The following is a 24,537-nucleotide window of genomic DNA, read 5'->3' as shown; positions in this document are numbered from 1 at the left end:
AGTGCCTAACAAGCGCATAATTGACTTGATTTCATTGAGCTCCGTGGCACGATGGCTCAGACTGGCAACATCCACGAACGAGATGCGACATGCATACTCGTGTACGAAGAACTTAAATTCATGATCGTGTATAATTGCAAGGCACAACCTAGATATCTGCGAAAGGCGGGAGTAGAGTGCATACATTAATTTGGTATCATTATGTTGGTCTAAAATGCCTTAGAGATCGAATTTAACCTTTAAAGAAAGATTCTAAAAAAAAAAAATTAGAGCTCGTAGGTCTACTTTACTGTGCCCCAACGTTAATTCTGGAAAAATATTTTAGTTCATGATTAGCATCGATTAGTGAGAATAGTAGTACGTATAAGCGGATTTAATTTAATGGCTGAACGATATAAATAAATAACTCGGATAAATAAATAACTGGGATGTCTAAACAACCCCGGAACATGAAAAAAACAAATTTTTACGATATAACGATGAAAATCCAAGTACCTTATAAAATAGGTACATATAATATTTAAAACATCATATTTAAACAGGATATATCCTTCTAGCATCTAGATGAAGGGAATTATATATTAATTACGTACATACGTAAAGTTTAGCATGAGTTGCTTTGAAATTGGGGACAGTATTGATGAAGTTCTGCAGAGGGAAGAGGAGGGGGAATCCCAAAAAAAAAAAAAAAAAAAAAAAAAAAAAAAAAAAAAAACACCGCCTCTGCCCCTCGTATAGTAAGACGAATAAAAACATAAATGAAATTTACGTGATTCCTCATACTATGATTGGTTACTACTACTTATCTTGTGTGCCCTTTTACCGCTTTTGTACCGTTCCAGAAGTTTTTAAAAGAAATTCATTAATTCTTTGTAACGTAAGCGAATATAATTACAAATTACAGAGCAGGTTGTGTTAGAAATGTGTTTAAACTTACATATATATGTATATGTGGTCGCTGTGAAAATTGCAAAAGCAGTAGCCATCTCGGTGTATGTATGTATGTGTTTGAGTGTGGTGTGTGTATCTCACGTAGTCTATTAGTGGGCAGAGCGTTTTTTTTTTTTTTGTACCGCACCGTAATCTCTATATATATAAAACAGTTTGTCCTGACTGACTGACTGACTGACTGACTGACTGACTGACTGACTGACTGACTGATTGGCAATCAACGCACAGCCCAAACGGTAAGAGCTAGGAAGCTGAAATTTGGACACAAGATCCCTCTTATAGTGAAAGTGAGCACTAAGAAGGGGTTTCGGAAAATTCGAGCTCCAAAGGGGGGAAAACGAGCTCCAACGTTTGTATGAAAAATCTACAATTTTTATCCGATTAACTTCAAACTTAGTTTGTATATTCTCAAAAAGAATACAAAAAAAACTGTATACTTGGATTTTCAATATTTTTCCTGCGGCCTGAATAATAATGATTTTCCGGTGGAAAATTCGGTAAACGAAAAGCTATGTGCAATCAACGCACAGCCCAAACGGTAAGAGCTAAGAGGCTGAAAATTGGACACATGTTGTCTTCAGTGGTGTAGGTGAGCACTAAGAAGCGGTTTTGGAAAATTCGAACGCCAAAGGGGGGAAAACGGGCTCCAACGTTTGTATGAAAAATCTACAATTTTCATCCAATTAACTTCAAACTTAGTTTGTATACTCTCAAAAAGAATACAAGAAAAACTGTATACTTGGTTTTTCACCATTTTTCCTGGGGCATGAAAAAAGGGGGGTTTTCTGTGGAAAAATTGAAACACAATCAACACCCCACAGCCCAAACGGTAAAAGCTAGGAAACTGAAATTTGGGCTCAAGTATCCTATCATGGTGTAGATGCGCACTAAGAAGGGATTTTGGAAAATTCGAGCTCCAAAGGGGGGAAAAGTAGCTCCAAAGTTTGTTTGAAAATTCTGCATTTTTGAATCGATCAACTTTAAATTTAGGTTTTATAATCTATAAAAGAATACAAACAAAACTGCATACTCGGTTTTTCAAAATTTGTGTTGGAGCTTGAATTATTGGGGTTTTAAAATTTATTCATTTTTTCAAATGAAAAGTTTGTGTTATAAATTTTGTCAGATCGATTTCAAATTTGGGTAATATAATCTACGTAACTAAAATTACAACTTTGCATTTAACGATTTTTAAAATATGCATTTTACAAATGCAGGTAGAACAAACAATACAAAATATCAAACAGTTGGGGACAACTAAGTATACATACACACACACACACATACATACATACAAGCAGCTGTTCGTGTAGTTGCGTGTAAACGGTTGAAGTAGCCAAAGCAAAATGTGAGACACTAATGTGTGAATGTTCATTTGTACACATATATGTACATACATACATACATATGTATGTACAAAAGTACATTCGTCTTGCACTGACAGGGCAAGAAATGTTAATTAATTAAAAATTATTAACATTATAACATAAACAGTTTTATGCTATTTTTTCTTTGTTTAGTACATTTGGCATAAGGGGTTTTTAGGACAACGGACTACAAGGGCGTACACAGGTTGGGCAGGGGGGACATTTCTCCCCTTAGAAAGAATTTCGCATTATGAATTACGGCAGCACCATATGTATTACATACGTACATACGTCTGTATGTATAGCATGTACATATGTATGTATGTACATCAATAAGTATGTATGTACGTTCATACATTCCTATATACATATATAGGTTTGTATGTACAAGTATGCAGTGGGCTATCGAACACTGTTGTTTAATTGTAAAAAATAGTTTTCTATGGTTTCAAATCAAAATTTTTAAAACAACAACAACAACTTCAAGTTATTGGCTCGCAAATCTTCTTTCGTTTTGATCATTTACGCCTGTTCATTACATACGCAAAATGCCAAAAGTTTACAGTTACAGTACACATACAAATAAATTTGTATGTATGTATGTGTACAGTGTACAATCGAATACAGTATTATAATCAATAACTCTCAAACGATGTTTTTCGATGTATTTGTATTCGACATGTATTACGATATATCAACACAAGTATCGATATTTTCGATATATCGCATTTAATTTTATTATTGGGGTTTTAATATTTATTCACTTTTTCAAATGAATAGTTTGTGTTATAAATTTTGTCCGATCGATTTCAAATTTGGGTAATGTAATCAACATAACTATATCAACAAATTGGCATTCAACGATTAAAATATAGCAATATGTTTTTTACTTGCCATATATCAAATATCAAATAGTTGGGAACAGTTCGTGTCTATGTGTGCCCATGCATACATACATATGTACAAGCATATGTATCTATGCCTGTATATGTATGAAGCATGTAAATACAAAACAACAACAACAACTTCAAGTTGTTGGCTCGCTCATCTTCTTTCGTTTTGACCATTTAATGTTAATTGCAAAGGCAAAACGCCAAAAGTTTACAGTTACCGTCGCTAAGCAACGACTGCGTATGCGATAGTAAAGCAGAAACCGAATAACGGAGCTACGCATATTCTGCTTCGCATTGCGGGCAGATGTATGTATGTATATGATTTGTTCTTATCGATCTCAATAAATAATTAGATTTTATTATTTAAATATTCTGCTTATTGCATTCAAACTTCGATATTTTGATGGTATCGGTGGCTTCAACTATCGAAAGTTTTACTCTAGCAAATTGAGATGAGAATTGTCAGTGCTTTTTGATCGTGGCTCATCGCTGCACGGCATTGACACGAGTGCCGTGTTTCATATTCCGAGTTTGTGCGTGACCGTATTGACTCAAATGTGAATTTAAAATTAGGATATACCCTTATAATTATTCCCCTTTTTTGCACATAGTCTATCTTAAAACGTTGCGTTATCTCTATATATAAAACAGTTTGTCCTGACTAATTGGTGATCAACGCACAGCCCAAACGGTAAAAGATGAAATTTGGACTCAAGTATCCTTTCATAGTATCCATCATAGTGTAGGAGCACACTAAGAAAGGCTTTTGGAAAATTCTAACTCCAAAGGGGGGAGGTTTAAAAAAATATTAGTTATAGTGGTCATGTTCGTTTAAAGAAATAGTTTGGCAAGAACAAAAATGTAACGGACTACTGAACAATTTTTTGTCAAGAACAGAAAATGTTCATTTAAATACCTTAAATGCCTTCCTACTGGTAACTTATAAGGTGAAAACATATGGGTAGGTTATGCACACACAAAATAAATACAATTGGAAACATTATATTGAGCCGGGTTAAGACGGGCAATACCTGCTAGTTGAGTTATATGTTACGAGTATAGTAAGTGGCAAGCAGACCCATCCAGTCGAGTCTGTGGCTACGAGTATTTGCAGCAAAGCATTAAAAGGCATTCAAATAAATTAAACAATAAAACCTCTAATAGTTTTAATGGCCAGAGAGCGCTGCCACATTCCGTTAAGTGCGAACACTTTGCTGAACAAAGCTCTGGCGAAACTGTACCGTTGCGGAAATTATGAGAATGTGACAATAACAAGAGAGAGAGACCACCAAGATCTGAATGGAAAATGCAAAAACTGGAACGCCGACAACTGGCAGTCGCATTAACCTGAATGGCCGCCAATTGGCCGTCACAGTAGCAAGCGAGGCCAAAGAAATGGCGGCAACATGCAAAGCGCCTCGAGTCAATCAAATTATTGACAACAGCAACAATAACAACCACACAAACAACACAACAGGCAGCAACAGTAACCAGGTAGTCAAGTAGTCAAGTAGCCAAGTAGCCACGTAGCCAAGTCGAAAAAAAATCAGTTAGATGCACACACATTTATACACAAATCAGACTGTGCCACAAGCACGGGACAGTGTTAAGCTGTTGAGCACATCAATTGGCAGTCATTTTGGGAAAGCTTAGTTAATGTGGCACAAACACGCCTTGCAGTTGCAACTAAAAGTGCAGACAAAAAGACAGACACTCAATGCGCCCTCTGGGTGGCAACTCCGAGCTGTGAGTGTGGCGGCTCCACTCAGTGACAGCTACTTGTCCAATCGAAACTGAGGCATGGCGCTGACACGGTGGCTGCTGGGATCAGGGCAGTCTGACTGGGCCGTCAGCGCTCTGGTTGCATGTTGCTATTCAATTTGACACTCGAGCATGCGGCTTGATCGAACGCAGAGTTGAAATTGCTGGAAAAGATTAACCCATTGGCGGGCACAGCTAGAAGCTCAATTAAAACTTTCACAATAAGATGTGATCGAAAGCAAGATGAACTTGCAGAATTCTCCTCTTTTTCTATGTCCTACCTACTAGCTGATTTGATGTGAGTGTAGCAAGCAAAACTAGACGTGGCAGGCGCCACAACACTCATATCAGACCGGAAAATCTAGTTGAATTAAATCGATATAGCTTGTTTGTTTATCTGCCTGTCTGTCTTATGAACATCGATGTACATTTAACTACAAGTTTAAAAGACCCCTAAGTCGATATAAATAGTACGTATCAATTATTGGTATCCTCAAATGAAAAACAAATATGTATATTCTATTCAAAGCAGTAGATATCCGTAGATACTAAGACATCTATTCGTCTGTATAAAGGCAAGGTTACCGAACAAAATGAGAACTGAAGTTTTCCAACTTGATATGCGCATTCTTTTAAGTCCGCCCCACTCTATCGTCAAAGCCTATAAAAGTTGTACAGTGGGGACTGAAATACTAGTAAGACTAAATTTTCTGTCAAAGGAAGAGCAAGGCTGCTACTAAACTATTCATATAAAATGTATGCGTATAAATAAATAAATATTTTTTATTCTATTACCATGAAACGCATTGTTGACACTCAAAGTAAAATATTTGAATACGCAATTTCATAGCAGACTGCTACTAGTTTTCGAGTAGATTCCTTCCAGAATAAAAAAGGCAATTTTTGAAAATGTCATTCGCCTCGCACTCTATGCCGTCATCTTTATTGTCTTTTGGGGACCAGTAAAGGCATTATTTGGATTCAATGTTTACACCATGACCTGGGAAAACACGACTTTGGTATTTCAAGAAAAGATGTTGAAACCAGCAAGTTATTTTGGAAAAAAAAAATGCACAACGTGTTCTTGCCTCTGAAACGCGTTCACTTTATCAAGAACTAGTATTTCTTCATTTATTTTTACCAAAAGCAATTGTATTATCTTAAACCTCGAAGCCTAGCAACCCTTTAATCAAAAGACCAATTTCGTTAACATGAAAATGGAAGCCCACAAGCCTAGCCAAGGCAAGGAGACAACTTTCATTTCTCTTTGCTTCGTCAAAATGAGATGCGCCTTCCGGCCAAAATAGCAGACGCAATAAATGCCCAGCCACCAAGTGAATGCATCACCTATTAGCCACAGTTAGAGCAGCAACCCATCATCAAAGTCTAGACAAGCTAACGGCACATCTATCGTAGCACACATTCATTACTGCTCCTTTCAACAGGCAATTACCTTGGCGAAGACCTGCGAGGCCACCACAGAAATGCGCGAGTGCCGCTCGCCCAAGGATTGGTCGCTGCTGGCTCTGCAAAATACGCGCACTGGCAAGTCCCACTACCTGGTCATATGTCGCTGTCCGGATCATTTTAAAATGGGTGAGTGAAGCGTCAAAAACACAGGCAGTAGCATCGCAGAAAGTAAACTTTCTATATTTCCATGCAGAGGGTCCAATGGCGCATGATCAGCCCACGTATGCCAGCGTCCCCGGCATACGCGTATTCGGCATGATGTGCGTCAAGCCGGGCTATTCGGTACGCAAGCCCAGCTCGCAGCCGCCGAAACGCTATCAGTTGCAGAAGCCCTTCTACAGACCGGGCACACAATCCAGCTATGTGGGAGTGGCGGGTGGTGCCAGCAACGGAGGCTTAAGCAGCAGCATTTTGGGCGGCGGCAGTGCAGTGTATGGTTCGGCTCAAAAGGATAGCTATGGACGACCCATCTACAGCGGTGGTAGCAACTCGGGCGGTGGTGCATCCGCTCTCAGCTCCAATTACCAACCACCAGATCAAAGCTTTCAGAATGGCGGCGGCAGCAGCTATCAATATCTGAATCGCCCGGAGAGCACGCACTCGCATAATGCGCCCAACTTCCGTCCGGATCAATTCTCTATCAACAATTTTCCAGGCAGCAACTACGGACGCAACAATGAAAGACGCGGCGATGCGCCCATTGAGGCGGCAGGCGCAGAGGAGACATCCATAGCCAGCAGCACGCAGGCCAGCGACGAAGCCCGCACCACGCTGCAAGCAGAACTGAGCGAGGCAGTGGCCGCTGCGGCCAGTGAGCTCGCCAAACCAACGGAATCTCAGCAGCCGCAGCAGCTGGAGAGCCGCAGCAAACGCTCCGTGGTGTCGGAGGCGGAGAGTTATGAGCCCGAGTTTCCCTGGGATCGTGTACTGGAATTCCAACAGACCATAGTCTGGGACTAAAGTTGACGTACGATGTCAGCATCGCGTCAACATTAGCGTAGTAACGTAAAATTGATAGCACAAAATTTCGATTAGCCAGGAGAGCGAGCGAATTTTTGAGACAAACTGCAACCTACTGTGACTGAAGCAAGGCAGCTGGGCCAGAAGGGAGTGAGAGGAGATGAGAGCTGGATTGCCTGCGAGAGGCGGTTTTAACACGTACTATATGTATTTAGCGCTAGGCACGTAAAGTTTAGGCATTTAAAATGGCATTTGTGGGGCGGCGCCACTGGCAGGGATTGGTCGTCGCCTAAAATTTTAACTCTACTTTTATTGAAACGAAGCGACCAACGAATTAATTAAACAATTACGCGCGACTCGCCATCATTAATTGTTTAATTAATTTGTTTTGCATTTAACGTAAACGTGGCCTCAATTCATTTTTTTATTTATTTAAAAAAATGGAATACAAAAATAAATAAACTAGTTTAGGTGCAAATTACTTGAAACTATAATATAACCTATTACAAAAAGCAAACACCGACCAAGCAAGCAAATTGTGCAAAATCTAAAAAAAAAAAACAATCGAACACTATTTAAAAATTACATTTAGTTGCTTATTTATGTTTAATTTTAAGCTGCATTTACTAGTAGATAATTAAAAACAACAATAACAACATTTTTGAACAAAAATGCGGAAACATTTCCAATATGATGCAAACCTTTGGCAATTTGCTCAAGAAAATGGAAATAAATGTAATAAATTATTTAAAAATACATACTCATTAGTAAAAAGTAAAAGTGAAATTGAATTTGTATTACGAGTATGCTGGAAATGTCATAAAACAGAGAAGAGGGGAATGGAGTTCTTATACGATAGGACATATCCTTGCAATTTTCTACAATAAATTCTTTGCACGAATTAAAAGATACAGATGGTGCAAAGATTTAAAAAAAAATCTCGCTAGCCATTTCAGAGAGAGGGGAAGTAAGTAAAAGTCATTCCACTTACCCAACATTTCCGCGTTCACCACAATATTACAGCTATACATGGGCGTTACCAGACGTTGCGGTTGATTTTGAAATGCCTGTCGGCAGGCCTCTTTAGAAGCGGTAAGAACTTGACCTAACAGATTAAAATTTACTCGAAATAAGTAAACATTGCTGTGCTTTTTCGTTTTTTACGGCTTACCCGAAAAAGGCCCAAAAGCGCGTGCATTTAAATCTTCACGGTCGGATTGGACAGACCACTCTAGGATGGCAAAACAAACGCCCTGCATGGGTTCCTCGCACAATGGACCCGCGGCCGTAGTCAGTTGAAAGCCATTGACCAAGGAGCTATTGTAATCTCGCCGCACATCTGTTGATGATGCGCGGACATCCGTGTCAGAACTCTTGGAATGCGGTGACCAAAAGTCTGGCTGTTCGTAATCAGTCAGATTAAGTAGAATGTTTGTACCACAATTGCGTGGGCCCAGAGCCCAAATGCGATCGACTAGAGCCTCAGCTTTAAGGGAGCTTAAGCCTAGCAAATCCAAATCAGCTAGGGCTGTGGTGAGTTGAGCCTTTATCTGGGCCAGCAGTGTAGAATACTTTTCAGAAAGCAATGTGTTGCGTGATATGCTGGCAAGCTCCTGTAAGTAGCAATAGAAGAAGGTAGTTTGTTATTTAGTTCACTTTTTTTTTTTTTCAATTATACATAAACTTTTCGAGCCTCTGATTGTCGAGTGCATACCTTGAAGAAGTTACTGTATTTCTCCAGCAGTTCCACAGCCGAAGTCGGTAACGGGAGTGCAATGACACACAAAGTCCCGAGCTTATTGAGCGTATGCTGAGTGGCTATCTTTTTGCTAATGTCCTTGTCCTCGGCTGTCTTCACAATAGCCTCATTGACCATGTCCACAGTAGCTGCAGGCACAATGGTTTCCCTGAACGACACAATTGGCTTGGACACATTCACCTTGATCTTGGCATAGCTCTGCTCCAGATCATGCACACACTTCTCCACATGTACCTCACCCAATGTGGTAATCACATGCTCTCCACTAGGCGCCACAGAGACTTGCACGCATGCGTCCGCCTGATTGAGCAACTTCAGACCCTTGATAAGTTTAGGCATATCCTGTGGTTGCACCGGCTCAATGGCAACGCGCAGAATGGGCGTGGCCATCACGCTCAGTTCACTAAAGGATGTGCAGCTCAGCGTGCTGCTGATTGTGGCAGTCTTCACAATGTGCGTCTCCAGTCCGCCCATGCCTACAATGTTGCCGGCTGGTACCTCGTCCAGCAATTGTAGCTCGCCACCCATAAATAGGTAAAGATCACCGATAACGACGCGCGTGGCATAGGGCGCCTCTTCAGGTACACGATGCGTGGGCTGGCGAGGATCATGTTTGGGCATCAAAATATATAATTCCATGCCACGTCTAAGCGTTCCGCTAAAAATGCGCGCAAAGGCCACAAACACGAAGTCACTTTGTTCCTGCTCCACCTCTGGTTGAGATGTGGGCGTACACTCTGCAGTCTGCGCGCTCACAGTGTGAAGTTGCTCCATGCCTTCGGTTAGCTGCGCCAACGCTGCTTGCTCACTCAGCTGTTTGCGTTCTTCGATACGGCGACGAACTTCATCCCGACGCTGCTGCAGTTCCACATCGTTCAGGCGTTTTGGCCGATTCTGTGGCAGCTGCGACACATGGACGGGCGTCATCTTAGACACGAATACTATGACATTCTCACTCTGCGCAGCGCAACTCTTGAAGTTTTCTTTCAATGCTAACGTCTCGACGGGCAGCGAGCTTAAATCCACATTGGCCGGATAGAGCAAGTGTTGGGCACGCTCATCGCTGATACTGTGAGGTGGCGGTACATGCCGGACAACCATCTCTAGTACACTCCGATCGATGGGCAACCATTGCCCCAGCACTGTTTTGATCTGCACCTTAGGGTCTGTTACGCGCAAGTCGCGCGCCTGCAATTTCAGACCCAGCTTTTCGGCTATGGAAGGTAACTTTTCCTTATCCTTGCGCACCGCTATGATGTCGTACAGGCTCCATATGTTTTCTAAAACAAACTGCACAAACATTGGCTTCTTAGCCTTCTCCTGAGCACCCGCCACAGCGCATTTCTTCTTGGCATTGTAGTAAAAGTCTCCCCACAACGCCTGCTCCAAATCGTCCCGCGTCATTCCCAAACGCTCCGCATACGTAACAGCAAAGTCTCCCACGGCAAAAGCCCAACCATCGTAGGCAGAGCAGAAGACCACGTTACCCGTGGCAGGCGAGAAATAGAGCTCAGAATCGTCTAGTTGTTCCAGTGCCGATTCGTAGTTGTCCTTCTGCGTAATGTCCTCCTTCGCCAGCACATCGGAGGCAAAGATGCTTCCCAGCACAGCATTCACTTGCTCTAGCAACTGGCTTATGTGGAAATAGGCATCCAGCGGCGTCATTTGCTTTTCCAATATCAGTCGATCCAATTTATTGAGCACCAGCACAGGCTTTAGCTGCTCTTCATAGATTTGCTTCAAACACGCTCGTGTTTGTGGTCCTACACCCTCAACTACATCGACTACAACAATGGCACCGTCACACAAGCGCACGGCCGTGGACACCTCGCTGGAGAAATCTACATGACCGGGTGAATCAATCAGATTAATCAGATAATCACTTTGTTTGGATGCCAACTCATTGCCGCCCCTGTAATACAGGGAAATGCTACTGCTCTTCATAGTGATGCCACGCTCCTGTTCATCCTGCCGATTGTCCAGGTATCGCAACTTTCCAGCCATGCGTTGTGAAATTATTCCATTGCTAGCCACCAGTGAATCTGCCAATGTTGTCTTCCCATGGTCCACGTGCGCCAGAATGCAAATATTTCGTATTTGCTCCGGCCGCTTCTGCAGCATTGCCAGATCGCTAGCGTCCACAACAGGCATTCTGCAAAGGATTTCAAGGATTGCGAGCTCAGTTTTCGAATTTCCAATTGAGCGTTTGTTGCCCGCGTATTGTAAACAAAAACACACGCGGTATATTTCGTGACCAGATGCAACAGTTCGTCAAATTTGTTTGGGCGTGTAAACGTAAAAGCCCAAACAGCTGTGAGTGCTCCAGCTGACTGCTGAACTGATTCCGCCTATTGAGAACTGGAACGTTATTAGTTCGTATAAAAGGTAGCCGCGCATTTAAATTGCATTATCTTATCAGATATTGAAAGCTCAATGTATATGCAAGGTTTGTATGAGTGTAACAAAAAGAAACATAACAATGAGCTGCGAAAACATTGTTCTTTGTAGTCGTTGTTTTTTAGTACACGTAAGTAAAATGCCAAACAAGACTATTTATACCAATATCGTTTTTAATAACATTGAACATTGAAGACATTCCGAATATTTGTTTGTAATACTTGCATAGGAACTATTATAGAAGGATGCTTACCTCACCATATACAAATAAAACCGTCTATGAACTACTTAAATTTTCTCAAAAGAGTGGATGTTTTTGTTTTAATGATTAAGGCAAAAATAATTACAATGGCTTTTGCCATTCACAGCTTTATTCTCTTGATTCTTTTCAAAAAATTAACTAGTTCCGGTAACCACACTGGCTCGGCGCATGCCCAGTGCTCGACAACCCTGCCCTCAGCTGAGCACAGCTGACTAAACGAAGAACCACTTCGTCGTGTACGCGAACAGTGGTGGGGTTAAGAAAAACGGACTCGCTGTGAAAATGTACATAATAATGTCGTATTAAACAAATTTGTGTAATTGACAGAGGGCGGAGCAATAGCTAATAAAGTATAAACAATAGAAACGCACAATCAGACTATGAAATTGCTGCTAATATAGCCTCGTGGCCAACGTAGCTGTATGTTGTTGTTGCCCTATGTCTTGTTCGACGATTTCGTTTTAAGGGACCGATCACCTAACTCAGATGACAGATGCAAAAGTCAAAGCTACGTGCAAATTTGTAAAATTCAGATAGGCAACGCACACAGATAAAACGTCACTGGGCCGTATAGAATTATACAAGAGTCGTATATTTTGTACTTTCCCCCCAACCCTCTGAAGAACGAAACTGGTTATACACACAACGTCGACGACAAACGTCCAAAACGCAGAAGGAACGGGAGCAGCAGCAGCAGCAGCACTAGGCCATCGTAAGGGGGGAGTGAGGTGAGGTGAGTAAAAATCGATTTGTTGCACAAAACGACACACAAACATACAAACGCACACACTCGCTCACACACACATACACATCAGAGAATGTGCACACACACGAGGCAAATGGAAGTGGGCGAGTTGGCGAACTATTTTGATGAGATGCATACGTAAATGTTGTTGTAAATCGTTGTTATATTGCAGCAGCACTAACTGGTGCGATGGACAAAATCAAACTAAAGGTTATTGGCGTGCTGCGCGAACGCGACGGCGGCACGAACGTGAATCGCAGCAGTGGTGTCGGCGGCGGTGGCGGCGGAGTCGTCAACGGTGGTCATCAGGTGGGCGTGGCCGTCACAATCGGGGTCACACAGGACAATGGGGACAATGGCAACGCCCCTGGAGCAGAACGTAACGATGCGCTTGCCGTCGGTGTGGGTGGGGCGGCCCGCACTTCGGTGTTATCGCGACCTCAGACTTCAAAAATCAGCGCACTAGATCTAGCCGGGATTTTGAATACCCGGCGACGGCTCGAATGGACAAAGGAATGGCTGCGCAAGAACCAGGCCGAGTTTCTCAGCAAGGAAAATCTCCTAAGTGAGCTGCAGTCGAGGAAGAACGAGTGCTACCATTTGAATTACTTCCTAGCCATAACTGAGAGCCAGTTTCGGTACTTGGTGCAGAAGCTGGAGCCGATTATCAGTCAGTATGCGCCTCAGCGCAAAAAGAAATCCTTCAGTGCTGAGGAGCGACTAGCCATCACGCTCAAATATTTGGCAACGGGTAAGTCATAATCAACAAACATCTTGTCCATTGTTTAACTTTTCATCTGACTATACAGATCGCCAGAATAAGCTTAACTTAATAATATTGGATATATTCAAAGTTTTGAGACCTTTTGTCTCCTCAGCATTAATGGCAAAGTTCTTCACATTTAACTATTTAAAGGATTTGGGACGTCTCAAGCAAATAATTGTCGTATATTTGTACAAGTGATCCATTAAATGTAAAAACCAAGGATTATACTTGTGAAGCTTGACAAATATGTGCGCAAATTATTCCGCTGTCTTACCATAGATTTAGAAAAATTATTAGTCAATAGCTATAGTGAAACTATGTTGATGAACTATTCTCTAACTGTTCTTTGTCCAACTCTGTCTCCAGGTGAAGTACATTCCTGTCGAAACTACTGCTTCCGTGCCTCGAAGTTTGTGATAAACGAGATGATTGCCAATATCTGTCTGGGCTTCTACGAGCACCTCAAGGACCAATACGTGCAACTACCAAAGACTGATGAGCAGTGGCGCAACGCGGCCACAGACATGGAGCGCAAGCACAACCTGCCACAGTGTGTGGGCAACCTGTTCATGCGCAGCATACAACTACAGAGCAATGCCGCAGGCGGCTCAGGCGCTAGTGATGATCGTAAACGCGCCCCCATCATTTTCACAGGCATTGTGGATGCAGAAAACAATTTCCAATATGTGAACGTTGAACGTGCCACCAATAGTCGGCCCAACGACATATACAACCAGACAACTGCCGTGGAACTGTTAGAAAGCAAGATGAATGCGATGGAAACGCAGGCCGAACCCCATTGCAAAGGTTACTATTTTGTGGGTGATGCTGTGCTACCTGCCCGATCATATCTGGTAACCACGCGCAATGTGACCAAAGATAGTCCAGCCTATGAGGCGCTTGAGCAGGTCACTGCGCACGCGGAGCAAACGATTCGCATATTATGCAATATGTTCCCAATACTGGCGCAGCCGCTGCGAGTGAGTGAGAAGCATATTTGTGAGGTTGTGCTCGGCTGTGTGGCGCTTTACAACTTCCTGCGCAAAACGGATGACTCCTTTCGGCGAAACAGTGACAGCATTGTGCAGCAGCAGCGGGAGCAACAGCAGCTGGCGTACGTCGACAGCGACGACATCGATGATGATTGTATTATGCTGGCCACAGAGGAGGAGCTGCGCGAGCGTGCAGAGTTCACGCCCAGCGTAGGACTGACTACTTGCTTTCAGCCTCTGTGTCCACAACGCGGTGATACAAAGGAGGGGCTAGAGAAAAAGAACTGGCTGCAGCTGCTACCACTGGAAACAGTGCAGAACGGTGGCTTATATTAGTGCAATTTATATAAGTACTTTACGAATTTTGTATAGTTCCTTGTTTAATATTTCCTAAATCCACATTGCTGTCGTTTCCCTCTATAATTAATGCATCTTTATTTTGATTGCCAAGCCTTGATTATGTTTCGAGCTTTGTCTTAGTCTCAATCTCTATTATGTACTTTTACATCTATGCGAACTTTTGTAAAGTTAGTTTAATTTTATTAAAAATGGTGAATTCCCTTAGGTAAATAATTTTAGCAAATATTTGATAGAACGTTATGGATTGTATTTGCTTCTTCCTCTCTTTCTTAGTCCCCACGAAATCAATATATTGGGCCTAAGCAGAATTGCATAAAAATTTTTTTTTGTACACGGCGTAAACTCCTTAATCAAGCAATTATTTGAAAACTTATTTGCCTCTGCGAATTCGCCAACTGTTCAGTGTATGATATGTGATGTCTCAAATCTCCACTGCGCAATACGAAAGAAAAAATATACCCAGTGCTCCTGGGGAGCTTAGCAACCTGCACACGAGCAGCCAAAAAAAAAAAACAAAAAAAAATAATAAACTGCATGAGATTGTGCAAAAAAAGTTGATAAGAAACAGATCAAGAAAGAAGAATAAAGTTTAGTATTGGTATTTAAGCAAGCAACAAATTATACATAATTATATTTACAATAAATGTGTAAGAAATGGTCGTCTTTACCTGTCGATATCTCAAATGAAAATCACGTGGTTTTTCTTACTAACAGTGCATTTAGTTAGAACATCGATTCTTCTGTTTGGCACTAATTTCGAGAGCCTAATTGAGGCTGACTATACGGATGCGTTTGTTCAAGACCAATGCAGAAGTTGATCGGCCATACCAACTTAATAATGCTATGTATGGCAGGAATGAAATACCCATATCGACGAACTATATTCGATTTCTGAGATAAGCACTTCCAGAAGTAGTTATGTATTATTCTCTTAGGTTGTTCCATAGTTGTATTAAGTAAATTTTTGGAATTTTCGATCACCCTCTAGAAGAAACACCTTATCCTTCCTTTTTTAAAATTTATCAAATGATTTTATTTGATCATACCCACAAAAATGAATTCTTGAAAGTACAGATGCGAGAATGAAGTGAGCGTATTTAAAAGACGATTAATACCACAAAAATCACGTTGAAGGGGTCTCAAAAACCGGATAGTTCATATGTCTGTATATAATAGACGCCAAGTAATTTGGACTTCCCGATATCTGCTTCACGTGCTCTGCCAGTGGGGCCATTTTTGTAGTACGGCGTACAAAGCATCACCAGGACTGACAGTGGGCGACAATTGACGATGACCATACAGCTGATACTCCTCCTTGAGTTGTCCCAGTCGCACAGCTTCGGCAATGAGGTCCTGGGCAGCCTTCAGTGCCTCATCCGTGGGCACATTCTCGTTAAAGGAGCCTATGAAAGCAATGCCCAGACTTCCAGCATTGTGACCGATTGCAAAAGCCCCTTGGTTCGTCGCACTCCTTCCCTCATACACACGCCCATCATTGCCAATTAGATAATGATAAGCGATGTCCGCAAAGCGTGCGGTCACCATTTGGAAACGCTGGAGGTTGCGCACCCGCTCCTTACAGCTCGTCTCATCGTTGCAGGTCGTGCTAGCCGTGTGGGCGATCACCACACGGTCTGCCGGCAATTCCAGAAGTCTCATATCGTCAGTGGCCGGCCGGGCTCCCCATTCGGATCGTTTAACTACGACCAGATCTTCGGCGTTGGCTACACCAAGCACCACACCAGCCACCATATAGATCAGAAATCTTTCACAGATCATTCCAGCACGCTATCTGACACACAACTGAGCAACTGACTTCAGCTGGCTCATCTATTTACGAATTCCCCGCTCACACTAACATCGCTGATTAAGTACGATGTGCCCCCACAGATAGCCTTATGTGCAAATATATGTACATATGTACAAACATACAAATGTACATAAATAAGCAATATGTTAAAGGTACTTTTAAGATCTTTCCAAATGTATGTACACTGCAATTAATTTTTGTAAATACATGCATATGTATGTATGTACTCACGAGTTTGTAGATAAAATATACATTTATGACGTAACCCTGGGGCATTTTATACGCATTCCCTCACTTCGGGGATTCACCCAAACTCGTTCATATACATATGTATGTATGTATATATGTATGTATTTATAAGAATATGTATAGTTGTGAAGGTGTGATAGCTGTCTATCAGCAAAACTGTTTCAAGTACAGCGCTCTCTACACAAATGTATTTCTGTTGTGAATATTTTTTGAAATTAGCTTTTTGTTACAAGAAGCGTTGCTTCGTCTATGATTTAAAAAGCACCAAGTTCACGATAACTGCCCTCATTAGTGATGAACGGATTAGCTTTGGAGATTCTCCTCAGTACTTTGTTTTGCAATATCTTGGCCGTGCCGCAAAGGTGGATGTAATATGTCCAAACTGGCGTGCGTATACTCTTGTATACTATAGCAAAAGCTCGTTTCATTATTTTAGCTCAGATTCTCTAACCAACAACCAGTTCATTTTTCTAAGCTAATCGATAGGTTGTGTGCGCTTAGCAACAATGTGGGGCTTCCAGGTGAGCCTTTTCTTGGGAGCGGACTTTCCTGCATTGACAACTATAAACCTGATAAACTTCTTCCTTTCTTGGCCTATGTATCTGCTGGCAAGAAATAAGAAAAATAATTTCAATATCGTGATAGTTTTCGGAAAAACTACGAAACAATTTTTCATTCGTATTCGTTTGGTCATCAATAGTTAACTTCTCATACTTGATAGGCTGTAAATCGGAATTCAAAGTATTCCACGGGCTCTTATATTATAGTAAGAATTTATATATTGATGAAAGCATTTTTATGTACATGGAGGTATTTAACCAAAAATATATTTTATCGTTGACTATTTTATGCTATTGTCTAATGCTTAGTTAGTATATGAAAAGATTTGGGAACAAATATTTTTAATGCGGGAGAAAAATAAAATATGTGGTTTATGTTAAATGTTATAGTATTAATTTGCTTAGTTTCAGAAGTTTTGTGCATGATTTTGCATTTGTTATACAGGCTGATATTAAGATCTACTATATTTGTAATTCTTATAGTAGGTATTTTATGCATAAGCGGATTTTATACATCTAAGTAATTAGAGCTATGTATTGCGGATATCTTTACTTTTTTCGATGTTTGTACCCTATCAACCTAGCAAAGTATTATTTGGGAAAATGTTGAAAGTAGAAAGAATCCTTCTGACAACATAGTTTTACATTAATGTTGAAAATAAGAAAGCTTTTCGAAACTAGGAAAGAAGAGCAGAATTAGAAGATTAATACATTTTTGGAACACTCAAGAATGTTTTTTTTTTTTTCATTTAACTTCGGTGTTAAGATTACCCTTAATTCTGTTTTTACACGGCCCTTTTTTACACGGTTTTGATTTAACACGGTTTGAAAATTAAAAATTGTATATATCCATTTAGCATGATTCAAAATAACATATGAGCAATGTCTTTTTTTACACGGTTTTTTTACACGACTTTTTCTGGAACCATTTTACTGTGTAAAAACAGAATTAGGTGTAGTATGTTCTATGTTTTCTATATATAGTAAGTTCTATTCTGGTCACGTTCAGGTTCCGGTAAAATTTTATTAATTTTCCTTAAACATATCATGGGGGCTCAAAATAATTTCATTTTCGCTCTAAAGATGTGTTTTGAAATTCAGCCCCACTGGCTTTATGTTAATTCGCACAAACACCAAAAACCTCAACTTGACACAGATGTTCTACCCAGTAATTTAATTAAAAACTTTCGTAATTAAATGCAAAAGCAAACAACGAAAAAAAAACTGATGGCAGGCGGGAATGTTGTGTGAAGACGCAACGCGATGATGCACACGGGGCACACACACAGAGTCACATAGCCAGCCAGGAAGCTGCAGACAGAGTCCTGGCTCTGCTTCCTCTGTCCCCCTTTCCCACCATGTCTTGGCTTATGCCTTCTGCTCCAACAAATCCTGCAGTGACAACGAAAATGCAAGTAAGCGCCTCAATTAAAGCAACAAAATGAATATAAAACGCAGGAGCAAAAAAACAAAAAAAAAGGACTATTCAAAGTGCAGGCCGCAGGAGCCCGCAGAAGGGAATGGGAAGCAGTTGAAAAGTGCAAAAACCGTTTAGCTCTGAAGTTCAAGCTAAACGAGCGCTTTTTCGTATTATTTTCGAGTTTTTTCGCCCTTTTTTCCCTTTGGCTGGACCAAAGTGAAGCAATTCAACTAAAATGTACAATTAAATTGCTGTTGTACTCGAGCCGTAACTGCGACTTTGCTTTGCAATTGAAGCTGCTGCAATTTAAATTATATCAAAGGAGGAAAAACACGCGATTTAGCCAGCAACACCAACTAACAGCTATTCGCCAGCATTTTGTTGCAGCCTTCGGTAATTTGCTGGCAGCCCCTGAGACGCTCCCTACCAGACTGGACTCATTTGCAAAATTGTCAGATTTATTCCGCTAATTGCTGCTCATCCGTTTAATTAAAATTAAAAGAACTTAGTGCTCTCAGCTAGTTCGTTCGTTCGTTCGTTCGTTCGTTCGTTGTATTCGTTGTGTCTTCGCACTGATTTAAAGAAAAGTTTTCGTGCTACAAATTGTTCCGGAAAATTTCATGTTTGGCACGTTTTGTAGTTGTTGTTGTTGTTGTTGTGCACGTTGGGCTCTTGCCCTTCGCATTGTCGCCAAAAACAATGCCATCTATTAAATTAGTGCACAAAACTTGAGCCACCTGAGCGAAACAAGTTATGTATGCCTGAGACAAGCTTTTGTCCAAATTGCAGTCGGAAAGGCTAAAAAGCGCCCTCGGGTAGGCAATGAGTTTTTGGCCAATGCACACAAATTAAAATGCGAGTATTCGCACCAAGCAACACAGCAACATCGACAACCCAGTAATACTACATACTGGCAAGCAACCAACAAACCAACCAAACAACCTTCTTACAACTTTTTGTCCGCACTTTGTGAAAGCCCAAGCCCAAGACCGAGACCGAGACCCAGGCCCAGACCCTCAATACCCTCGGGCTTCTGTCACATTTCAAAGGTGTCAATTGTGGCAGCCGACACCCGAAAACTCCAAACTGTTGTGTAAAGAAGTTCTGTGAAAACAAGGCGAAACAGCAAATTGCATGCACTGTTGCAGCAGCAGCGGCAGCAGGATGAGCAGCCAGAGAAGCTGCAAGGAGGAGAAGCTGCAGCTGCCACAGCCGTCGCCAACGACAATCGCAACATGAACCAGAAAGAGCAAAAGTTGCGGGCGTCAGCAACCGCAGTGGATTTAAGCACGCCGAGAGCGTGCACAACTTTTCCTCGGCATTGGTAGCTGCAGCTAGAGATGAGTGCGTGACACTGACCCTAGAGCACATCTAATATCACTGGCTCAGGAAAACTATTTATCTATTACTATTATCATTTTAATATTTTTATCCCGTAAAATCCCTAAACCTTTTGGGTATTCAAAAGACTCGAAACACATTTTTAAAGGAAAATAACTTTTCACTTAACTCTTAATTTTATCTAAGAAAATTTAGTTTTGTGACTACAAGTAGTGCATAAATTTATTAACTAATAATAAATAAACAAATATAAAAATATTCTTGACCAGAATGACAACACGAGTCAATATAGCCACATCCGTCTGTCCGTCTGTATGAGCGCAAGGATCTCAGAAGGGGAAAGAGATAGAATAACCAAACTTGTGATCCGGGTTCCCTTAAGCCCTAGGAAGTTAACGTTTCTGTTTCCTGATGCACCCAACTCCACAGCAAACTTCTACTTATAATAGATGCCTTGCCCTCAAATGTGTAAATGTTAATCTATATACAAGTATATAAAAAGCAATGCCACTTTTCGTTGTAATTTTATAACTCACGAACGGGCTCACCTATCCAAACCAAATGCTTAGGCTTTGTTCGGACTATTTAGTAGATGGTTTATGTGAAGTTTGCACATAATCGGACGAGCGGTTCTTTATTTATCACATTTTTTGTAACAAATGAATTCAATAAATGGAGGATCAATTTGTTCATGGGGATTTTGCAAATTAAAACTTTATTCAGATGGGGATTGTGGTGTGAATTTGGAAGAATCATATTTTAAACATTTCCAACTTTATGTTGCCTGTTCCACAGTCGACACCCCCAACCGTATGTTTATTCATGCTCAAAATGGGGGAAAAATATTGTTTATCCAAATGATTTGGATTAAGTATTAAAATAGCTAGCAATTAATAAAATATTTTTTATTATTTCACTTTATACGTAGCGAAGCACGTACCGGGTCGCTAGTATCGTATATAAATAAGAATAAACAAATTTATTGCTTCAAAAGTTACTGCAATTTGAAACCCATTTTGAAAAAAACATCACGTAAAATATTTTCAATCTTAAACATAATTTAATTATAATAAAATTATGTTATAATTGTTGTAAAAAACAATCGAAGAAATCTAAAGTTGGCAGTTTTTGTAATTTCTTTTGCTAATATATATAAAAGTTGAGGTAATGCATTTTTTTACTCTTGTCCTGAGAATTGTCCGTTTTGTTTGATTCAAATAAATGCATGTTTACACGAGCGTAGTCATCGTCACTCACGCACCCATCTCTAGGTGATAACGCTCAACGGGCTGTGATTTGGCTGCGACTGCGATAGTTGTACTTGTACGAGTAGTAATGCGATTTCGGTGCGACATTTTTATGACAACTTGTTTAAATTTCACAAAACCCTCGCACACAAAAACTTATTTCGTTTACGAGCCGCGCAACTTGTGTTGATGTTGATGTTTGCAGTAAGCGACTGCAGCCAGAGCTGATGCTGCTGCAGAGGCAGAGGCAGAATGCAGCGCAGCTAATGAATAAAGTTCGTTTATGAATTTTTCTGTATATACTAGTATGTGTGCCCATGTTGATGTGCTGCTGCTGTTGTTGTTGCGGTTGCAGTTGGCTTAAAGAGGCACTGGCCGATTTAAGCCAGTTGCACTTTTTAACACGTAGAGTGCTGCTGCTAATTGGCATGCCGGCGCACACTTAGCGGTTGCCAAGCCAACTACTCCTCTGTGTAGATATGCATGTAGATTTGAATTTACATCTAAGCCGCCCCAATCCCCTACTCCCCCTTTCCAAGTTAACATTGTTCCTGAACGGCGTCCATTTAATTGGCAAGCCAGGCATACGCCTTACATTCCAATGCATCGCTCCCCAACTTGATAGCAACGAGCAATAAATACCCCCGGCTTGGTATTAGCGTTACGTATACGCCGCTCTGTCGGCAGCTGACGTTTCTGTTGTTGTTGCTGTTGTTGCTGTTGGTGCACTTGTTGTCATCGTAATATGGCACATTGATATGCAAGCCCTGCGGCAGCTTCAAATGTCTGCCAACGAATTTAAATAAAGTGCAAATTAATGCTGCATAATATTTTCACAAAATTGTCGCTGACAAATTTGGCATGCAATGAAAATTGCATGCGTTCTGAATTGTAAAGGGATGCTTGTAAAACAGCAGTTATTCAATATCTATTTCCATGCTATTTAAATAAACTATTTCGTCTACTGAGACTGGCATGAAATAGTTCCTAATCCTTCTTACACCATAACGCCGACGCCTCAATAATAATTTTCAAATCATCAAGTTATTTTCTGATAGATGTAGCAGAAGAAGAGTAAACTAGTTAACCAAATAGACCAGATCTTCACATTAATTTAGTTGGGTATGACCATTTATTCATTATACTTATAATAATATCTTAATAATATTTCAGTAAGTTGCACATAACATACAAGTATGTGCTCGGCTTATGCGAGTATTAGTATTTAAAGGGGATTGGACACTCCCTACAACTAGGGTCACAGTCATGAAACAAGCTTGTGACAAGAATAATTCAAGAGGTAGGAATTTCTTCTCTTCTTGATAGATGTAGCAGAAGAAGAGTATACTAGTTAACCAAATAGACCAGATCTTCACATTAATTTAGTTGGGTATGACCATTTATTCATTATACTTATAATAATATCTTAATAATATTTCAGTAAGTTGCACATAACATATGTGCACTGTTTATGCGAGTATTAGTATTTAAAGGGGATTGGACACTCCCTACAACTAGGGTCACAGTCATGAAACAAGCTTATGACAAGAATAATTCAAGAGGTAGGAGTTTCTTCTCTTCTTGACAGCTGTAGCAGAAGAAGAGTATACTAGTTAACTAAATAGACCAGATCTTCACCTCCTTCTAGTTCATTATACTTACAATAATATCTTAATAATATTTCAGTAAGTCGCACATAACATATGTGCACTGTTTATACGAGTATTTAAAGGGTGCGTTTGTTGATGTATCGCATTAGCATTGCATTACGAATGAGTGACCGAAAATATTTAACGTATACGCAATGTCAACTTAGGGGTACGATTGTCCTACTCTAGTCGTGCCATTTTTAATATGAGAAGCGTCAAAATGCGAAACTTTATAATGCAATATTAAAGTGCAATGATGTGCGTGGCATCAGCATTAGCTCAGCCAAGAGGAGAGTCAGTAGGTATGTACAAGTATGTATATATGTATGTATGTGGTATTATCATCATCGCTGGTAGTCCTCATCATCAACGAAGGCAGCATGGAGACTTCTTGTGGGAGCAAGTTTCATGCAATGTAAGCTGTTTTCATATACATTTTGGGGCACTTGTTCTGTGCACAAACACTTCAATTTGGTCTGAAGGATGCGCACATGGCAAAGCGGAACGTTAGAGGACTGTGGCATTCGGGCGAGCAGACAAAAATCAGCCAGCCAGGCTGTTAGACAGCCAGTCAGTCAAAGTGCCGGAAGGAAGAAGAAGTGAAGCTGCAGGCGATGGCGATGGCGATGGCGTTAGCAGTGGCGAGCTCCAGAACCAGGACGAGAATGAGAACGAGAGTGAGAGGGGATATGGGATATGGATATAGATATGGCAGCAAACATGCAACGCCTTAACTATAACTTTTGATATATGCTAAAGAAATATTGTAGGAGTGCACTCATTCGTGGCTGGCTTTCTACTCCCGGTTGCCGAGCAACGGCCCCATCATCAACTACTTAGCGTCAAAACGCTTAAAGTTGAATTTGTAACGCTTGAAGTGCGGCACAAAGGCAATGGAGTGTGCATGTGCATGTGTAAGTGTGTTTGTGTGTCTGTGTGTCTGTTTGCATGTTTGCATGTTTGTGTGATGTCGGCCATATTGTGACTCTAATGCCAGTTCACTCATCTATTTTTATTAAATCGCTACAGACAGCTACTTGTACGCATGTACGAATGTCTACAGTCCGACCTCTAAAATTTTATCATTCACCTAAAAATAGAAATGAAGGACCGTGCGGCGCACTGGACCTTAAGGTGGTGTTTAATTTGCAGGACTCTTGCAGGATGCTTAAGCGAAAACATACTTAATGTGCATATATTCTAACTAAAATTAAAAATATCTTTAAACCAAAATGCAATTCTTAGTCTTTTTTCGAGTAGATCGCATACTACCCTACAATACCATAGAAAAAAAAATAATACTGAATTTGCACAACGCAAGAAATCTAACAAATAAAGTTTATTTAACAGACACTGTAAATAAGATGTGATTGTTAGTATATAGAAGTAGAATTTTCAGAATTAAACTTAGTTAATGGACTTTTTTTTTTTAAGTTTGCGTGTGTTATTCGAGCAATCCACGAAGATCTTGGATAGGTAACAGGATTAGAAGGATGCGCAATTACAAAGCTAGCCGAGGCAGCCACTGATAATGAAATGAAAACGTATTGCATAAATAAAATGAATTATTTCGACGAA

The 24,537-nt window shown here is 40.6% G+C and overlaps 4 protein-coding genes across 4 annotated transcripts in view; 2 read left to right on the top strand and 2 right to left on the bottom strand.

The window, feature by feature from the left end:
• Positions 1-7,402, top strand: part of LOC115628327 — a 42,526-nt gene extending 35,124 nt beyond the window's left edge. The window contains exons 5-7 of the mRNA XM_030524384.1: positions 6,418-6,568; positions 6,636-6,818; positions 6,873-7,402. Of these exons, the coding sequence (XP_030380244.1) occupies positions 6,418-6,568; positions 6,636-6,818; positions 6,873-7,402 (864 nt within the window). The remainder of the gene's footprint in view (positions 1-6,417; positions 6,569-6,635; positions 6,819-6,872) is intronic.
• The window catches only part of LOC115628352 (elongation factor-like GTPase 1), a 118,608-nt gene extending 106,778 nt beyond the window's left edge, over positions 1-11,830 (bottom strand). Inside the window, exons 1-4 of the mRNA XM_030524425.1 lie at positions 11,812-11,830; positions 9,117-11,509; positions 8,574-9,015; positions 8,394-8,507 (exon numbers count right to left, since the gene is read on the bottom strand). Of these exons, the coding sequence (XP_030380285.1) occupies positions 8,394-8,507; positions 8,574-9,015; positions 9,117-11,312 (2,752 nt within the window). The 5' untranslated portion in view covers positions 11,313-11,509; positions 11,812-11,830. The remainder of the gene's footprint in view (positions 1-8,393; positions 8,508-8,573; positions 9,016-9,116; positions 11,510-11,811) is intronic.
• A 215-nt stretch (positions 11,831-12,045) lies between these two features.
• On the top strand, positions 12,046-15,373 carry LOC115628264. Its single transcript, XM_030524283.1, has 3 exons — positions 12,046-12,553; positions 12,738-13,316; positions 13,698-15,373. Exons 2-3 carry the CDS (start codon positions 12,755-12,757, stop codon positions 14,657-14,659), a joined length of 1,524 nt encoding a protein of 507 aa, XP_030380143.1. The 5' UTR covers positions 12,046-12,553; positions 12,738-12,754; the 3' UTR covers positions 14,660-15,373.
• Positions 15,374-15,687: 314 nt separating this feature from the next.
• On the bottom strand, positions 15,688-16,508 carry LOC115628292 (peptidoglycan-recognition protein SD). The gene has a single exon (XM_030524338.1). The coding sequence runs from the start codon at positions 16,460-16,462 to the stop codon at positions 15,893-15,895; it is 570 nt and encodes a 189-aa protein (XP_030380198.1). The 5' UTR covers positions 16,463-16,508; the 3' UTR covers positions 15,688-15,892.
• Positions 16,509-24,537: the final 8,029 nt, after the last annotated feature.

This window comes from Scaptodrosophila lebanonensis, unplaced genomic scaffold (assembly GCF_003285725.1).
Source record: "Scaptodrosophila lebanonensis strain 11010-0011.00,11010-0021.00 unplaced genomic scaffold, SlebRS2 tig00000113-arrow-arrow-pilon, whole genome shotgun sequence".
Classification (NCBI taxonomy): domain Eukaryota; kingdom Metazoa; phylum Arthropoda; class Insecta; order Diptera; family Drosophilidae; genus Scaptodrosophila; species Scaptodrosophila lebanonensis.
This window is presented reverse-complemented; position numbering and strand designations above follow the sequence as displayed.